Consider the following 6,374-nt stretch of genomic DNA (forward strand, 5'->3'; position numbering starts at 1 on the left):
ACATGAAAAATGACCTAATATCTTGCTATGGTCATGAGTCCATTCCCCTCAAGCTCACACAGATGTCAGCGCTGCTCATCACATGAACTATTAATGCTTGATGACCAAAAGTGTCCAAATACTTTTTGTTTTGAGTTTGAACTATATCTGTTCCATTCCTTTTGCCATTTCTATAGGGTTGGCATTTACAACCTAACAAACTTTTTTTTTTTCCCCTGAAATCTGTGCTTGTGCTCTCTTTCTTAAAACATTTATATTTTGTGTTTAATGCAATGATATTTATAATTTGATATGTCCTCTTGACCATGACCTCTTTTTTTCAGAGCGTGAGTGTTGTCTGAGTGGCGGTGAAAGACTGAAGTGTCGTTGCCCCTTGAAAAGCAAATGTTATGGGGATTGTAGTAACCGGTTTACGTATAATATCTCGTGCAACGTCCGTATAGGAACTTCGCGAAGATCTTTTAATGCGTGACAGACAAGTTTGGCTAAAGTTTACAAACATTAAAGGACAAGTTCTAGAACCATTCGTTTAGTAGTAGCATTTAAGTGTCACAATAGTGGAAAAAAACTACATTTCCCATAATTCTCTGCATGACGTCTAACAGTGTTGACATTGCGTACGTGTGAATCGGATGCCTGTATATGGAGTAGTTATGGACAGGAGTGACTTGATCCTAACGGTATTCCTAAGGCTGCGCTTAAGCTTTTACACATGATTTTGATGGCATAAATAAGAAGTCATCTCTGAAACAGGACTTGCACTCGATATCGCAGAAGAAGCAAGGTGCGTAAAAAAGTGGCGCGAAGTTGAATGTCAAGTTGACGCTGCCTGGACACTTGCGTGATGATGCCACGAGACAACATGACTTCCACTGTCCAGAAAATCGCCAGACAGGCCCTCACGACATTCCGAAATCCCTCGGTTGTCGGAGATCACAATAAAGTGTTTTTGGAAAATCTGAGTAAGCTGAAAAGCCTTATGGCGGAGGTCAGAGCGGCGGACTTGAAGATCGCACCCCGGACCACCGAGAGCGCCCCGGTGCCGTCTCAGCGTGTCGCGCCTCCCGTTACATACATGCACATCTACGAGACCGACACGTTCAGCATGGGGGTGTTTTTATTAAAACCGGGCGCTTCGATACCGCTGCATGATCATCCGGGAATGCACGGCATGCTGAAAGTGATTTACGGCAAGGTGCGAATCAGCTGTTTCGACAGGTTGGATAAACCTCGAGATGGTGCCAGCGGTGTGCAGTTCACCCCTCCGCTCATGCCCTTCCAGAGCAGCTCGCTTCGGCCCTCGGTGCTGAGGGCGGTGGGGGAATACACGGAGGAGAACGGTCCGTGTGTGCTGTCACCCCAAAAGGACAATATCCACCAGATAGACGCTGTTGACGGAGCCACCGCTTTCCTTGACATCTTATCACCGCCATATGATCCGGATGAAGGGAGAGACTGCCATTATTATAAAGTTTTGCATGGCCATTCAGAGGCTGTAGATAGAAAGAGTGAAGCCCAGGAACGGGGTGACCTGTGGCTTATGGAAATCCCACAGCCTAGTGAATTCTGGTGTGGTGGTGAACCCTACCCAGGGCCTCAAGTGTCCCTCTGAAGGATCTGACTATAAACTGGGTTCTGTTAATCAAGAGATTCCATGTTCTTTTCCTTACATGTCAGACTGGCTAGCTTATCAAGAGTACAGTGGTTTATTTGAAATACCTAGGCACTTATCACAGCTGCGGTCTTTAACTTTTAATCGTCTTTTGGCTGTTATTTTCTACATGTGTCCATACATTTCCAGTGTGTTGCACGAAGACTGTCCAGATTTTGTGTACAGGTTCAACAAAAGAACTAGTCTGTTCTTTCTCTTTTGCCTGGATTGGCTTTGTTTAGCATGTGATAAATATTTAAGTATTTGCAGCAGGTGTGAGATTTGGTTTGACAAAGGCTTCACATATTATATCAGAGCAGGAATCTGCTCATCTTGTTTCCATTGCTATATTGTGTTAATAATGCATTAAGGTATCAGAACACTGAAATGTTTTGCAACAATCGTGACAAATTGGCCTACGTAACACTGGATACTTTTTTTTAACACTTCTGTTAATTATTACAATAAAGCACTTAGTAAGGATGACATGTAAAAAAATAAAAATAAAATAAGCACAGAAAAATTAAAAAGACAATCGAAATATGAAGAATATGATGTATATTTTACTTAAGAAATTAAAGTTGTGTTTTTCCTCTGATTTCTGCTAATAAAAGATGCAATAGAAACTTGTTGTAGTTTTGATTTTTTAAATACTTTTTAGAGTTAGAAGCACATTACAGCCAACATCCACAACAGTTCAAAGGTCGTTTATGCTCAGCAAGGCTGATTTTTTCATAAAATACAGTAAAAACAGCAATATTGTGAAATATAACAATTTCAAATAATAGTTTTCTGTTTTTCTGTATGTTAAAATGTAATTTATTCCAGTGATGGCAAAGCTGAATTTTACTTAGTCTTCGGTGTCACATGATCCTTCAGAGATTATTCTAATATGCTAATTTGGCGTTCAAGAAACATTTCTTATAATTATCAATGTTGAAAACAGTTGTACTGTTTAATATTTTGTAATTTTTTGATGAATATAAGTTCAAAAGAACAGCATTTATTTGAAATCCAAATATTTTGTAACATAATGTCTTTACTGTCAATTTAATGCGTCCTTGCTTAATAAAAGTATCCATTTCTTTCAAAAAGAATCTTATTACTCTTTTGCATGCCAGTGTATGTTTTACTTGCAAGCTTTTCTTAAAGGGGTCATATGATGCGATTTCAAGTTTTCCTTTCTCTTTGGAGTGTTACAAGCTGATTGTGCATAGATAAGATCCCTGAAGTTGCAAAGACTAAAGTCTCAAAACCAAAGAGATATTCTTTATCAAAGTTAAGACTCTGCCACGCCCCCCTAAAACGGCTCGTTCTAACACGCCCCCACATATCTACCTCACTATGTGGAAATATTGGCATAATGCCGCCCAAATGTGCACGCAAAGAAAGAAGGCGTGGTTTCAGTAACCGCAGTTAGTGTTGAGTGTGTGTGTGTGTGCGCGAGTGAGAGAGAGAGAGAGCACGAGAGAGAGAGAAAGAGAGAGAGAGCGCGAGAGAGAGTGCGAGAGAGAGAGAGAGAGAGAGAGCGCTAGAGAGCGAGAGAGAGCGCGAGAGAGAGAGCGAGAGCGCGAGTGAGCGAGAGAGAGAGATCGCGCGAGAGAGAGAGATCGCGAGCGAGAGAGAGAGCGCGCGAGAGAGAGCGCGAGAGAGAGAGAGAGCGAGAGAGAGAGAGAGCGAGAGAGAGAGAGCGCGCAAGAGAGCGAGAGAGAGACAGGGTCACATCACAGTGGAGTCAGCTGTCTTAACCGTGGCTTGTGTACTGCAAACACATACCAGCTTCATCACTGTGTCTGTCACGTGACTCTGTTCCCCTTTCGGGCTCTGTCTTTACATTTATTTTGAAAGATGAAGCTCGCGATTATGGTAAGGGGCGTTACATTTCCGACGAGTGCTTGCGGTGTTCGGCCAATCACAATGCACTGGGTCAGCTGGCCAATCAGAGCAGACTGCGCTTGTCGGAAGGAGGGACTTTGTAGAAAACGGGTTTGAGAGAGGCGGGGCACAGAGGACCTACAATAATGTACAGTATTTGAAAAATAATGTTTTTTGAACATTAAAGCATGTCAACATATTCTGTTACACCAAATACACAAAATAATGATCTTTAAAAAAGCATCATATGACCCCTTTAAAGTATTATTTAGCCGCAATCAATAGTTTGTCAAAGTGCGACCTCTAGTGTTATAACTTTGTAATCCCATACAGCATTTAATTTCCCTTCCAATGATTCTCAAAAAATATACCTTGTGGTCATTATCATTTTATTCAAACACATGACAGTAATAATGGCAATAAAAAGACTCACTGTAAACACTATAGAACAACTGCAGTTTGCACAATGCACATGAAATATTCTGTGATAATAAGGACGTTGTCTAGTTACTACAGCAAAACACATTCAACACTTAAATCATAAGCTGCCATCGTACATTTGTGCGCACACAAACTTCCAGAGTTAAATGAGGCAACGACTAACCCAGCAGTCAGAACTTGTTAAACTGTTAGTTCACATCGCTGAAGATTTTTGTGTGCCTCCTTCGCTCGTCGCTCCTGGCGAACTTTCTGCCGCAGAAGTCACAGGAGAAGGGCTTCTCGCCCGTGTGTGTGCGTATGTGCGTCGTGAGGTGGTCGCTGCGGCTGAAGCTGCGCATACAGATGCGGCACTGAAACGGCTTGTGGCCGGTGTGGATGCGGAGGTGGCGCGTCAGCTCATCCGAGCGCGAAAACCTCCGGTCGCATCCCTCAGCCGGACAGGGGTACGGCCGCTCGTGGACTGGCGTCTTGCACGGTCGGTTCGGGTACTTCCGTGGCCGCAGTATTGGCCTGAATGGGACATTCTGCGGATTGGCGCAGTCTATAGGCGGCCTCGGCCCATCTACCGGACAAGCCAGAGTAAAATTTCGTATGGTGTTCAAGGGAGTCAGAGGTGGCGGGACTCTGATAGACTCCAGAGAGCATGAGAATGGCTTGATGTCCTGAAATACAGCCATGTTGTCCCTTTGGCTGTTGCTGGTCTGATAGAGCCCCCCGTAGTCGGGAATGATGGAGAAAAACGTCCCGTCTATAGTTGACCTTGGGGTTGAGTAGGACGGAGTGGCGTATGTTATGGGGCACGTGGTGGTCGATAGGTAAGCCGAGGGGTCCTGGTAACCATCGGCACTACAGGTGTATGGGGGTGGGCCTGTGTACATATGATCCATGTTGGCAAGAGTCTGGCCTATTTTGGAGCAGTCTGGAGTGAGGTCTGAGGGAGAGCCCGTGGAGAATGATCCCGGGGAAGGTGGCCTATCTTGCACTCCTGCACTAACAAAGTTTATTATTCCCTCCTGATTCCAACTTCCTTGCGCGTCGATGTAAATTTTTCCTGTGTAGGCGATAGGCGCACTGTGTGGCGAAAACTTGCTCGGGTCTGTCAGTTCAAGGCCCCGTTTTCCCACGCCGAAGCTGTCAGTGCTCAAGCCACCTGTGGAGTAAAAACAAGACGTTTCTATTGAGCAATTCGTTCTTATTGCGTTAGGTGAAGCGTGTATTTCCAGCAAACCGCGTATTCGGCACATGGTATAATGTACACTCTAAAAAAATGCTGGGTTAAATACAACCCAGTGCTGGGTAAAATAGGGACAAACCCAGCAGGTGATATAAATAACCTATTTAAAATTTGTCATGAAATTTGTACTCCATGAGAGTTTGTTTTGAAATTGTTTAGAAAGTCAGCCAGTGTATGGACACGCGTTGGCTACAAAAAGTATTGAATATTTCCACAGTTGAAAAATACAGTTTAGTGAGCACACTTTCAGCTTTTGTGACAACATGCCCCGACATAAGACTATAGGCTTGTCACCGCAATATACACACAATAAAACACAAACACATGTAGTTAATAAAAACAAGGATGAAGTAAAGAGTAACGTGCAAAAAAAAAAAAAATTTGATTTGGACAACAGAAATTCTAATTAATAAATCGTTAAAACGTAAAAGCACTAGGTAACGAGATAACAAGAGTTTATGCTCTGTTGCATTATGATGTTTACTTGTTTATCCAACAGGATGATTGGAGCTAATTATTCAAATTCACCACAGCTTTAAACTAGTTGTTTAAAACCAATTTATAAGCAAGCAAACAAACACACAGGCTTTTTATTTTTACTCAAAACTTTTTGGTTACTGATCTACAGCTCTTCTGAATATTACTTGTATTATTGTAAGCATGCTTATATTTTCTTACCTCCCGACGCCTCACTGAACTGGTCAGAACAAACCCCCACATCCCCATGAGAGGAGCCCGATGCGGGGATCTCCTCCAGAGAGAAGCCGTGTGGCAGACAGCGCGTCAAATCATTTAGCGACGCGTTCATTTTATCCCTAGCTGTCGCTGTCGCTGTCATTTTGATCCTCGGTGTTTTTAAAGAAGTTGAATTTTATTCAGTTGTTCTCAGAGCTTTTAGGATCTAGTTGACGTGCTGTAAATATGCTCACTTCAGTGCTGTCATCATAAACGCGCGCTTCGGTCTGTTTGAGCTCATCAGCGCCCTTCATATGTGCCGCAGCAATAAGTGAAACTTTATGTCGTAGTATGCGTTTAAGAAGAGCCTGTGAATGCCCCATGACGTCACTGACCATACAAGGACAGAACAGGACTAAAAAAAAACTAAAAAACGGGTTGGGCTTTTTTTAATTAATATTTTTTTTTTTTTTTTTTTTTTTTAGAAAGATTTTTTAT

The 6,374-nt window shown here is 42.7% G+C and overlaps 2 protein-coding genes across 2 annotated transcripts; one reads left to right on the forward strand and one right to left on the reverse strand.

Moving 5' to 3' along the window:
- Positions 1-608: 608 nt before the first annotated feature.
- LOC107703543 (2-aminoethanethiol dioxygenase-like) lies at positions 609-2,230 on the forward strand. Its single transcript, XM_016506219.1, has one exon. It carries the CDS (start codon positions 845-847, stop codon positions 1,610-1,612), a length of 768 nt encoding a protein of 255 aa, XP_016361705.1. The 5' UTR covers positions 609-844; the 3' UTR covers positions 1,613-2,230.
- A 1,925-nt stretch (positions 2,231-4,155) lies between these two features.
- Positions 4,156-6,190, reverse strand: LOC107703567 (early growth response protein 2b-like). The gene is made up of 2 exons (XM_016506249.1): positions 5,880-6,190; positions 4,156-5,117 (listed from the first exon to the last, which is right to left on the reverse strand). The coding sequence occupies exons 1-2, from the start codon at positions 6,037-6,039 to the stop codon at positions 4,156-4,158; spliced, it is 1,122 nt and encodes a 373-aa protein (XP_016361735.1). The 5' UTR covers positions 6,040-6,190.
- Positions 6,191-6,374: the final 184 nt, after the last annotated feature.

This window comes from Sinocyclocheilus anshuiensis, unplaced genomic scaffold (assembly GCF_001515605.1).
Source record: "Sinocyclocheilus anshuiensis isolate Anshui unplaced genomic scaffold, SAMN03320099.WGS_v1.1 scaffold2045, whole genome shotgun sequence".
NCBI lineage: Eukaryota > Metazoa > Chordata > Actinopteri > Cypriniformes > Cyprinidae > Sinocyclocheilus > Sinocyclocheilus anshuiensis.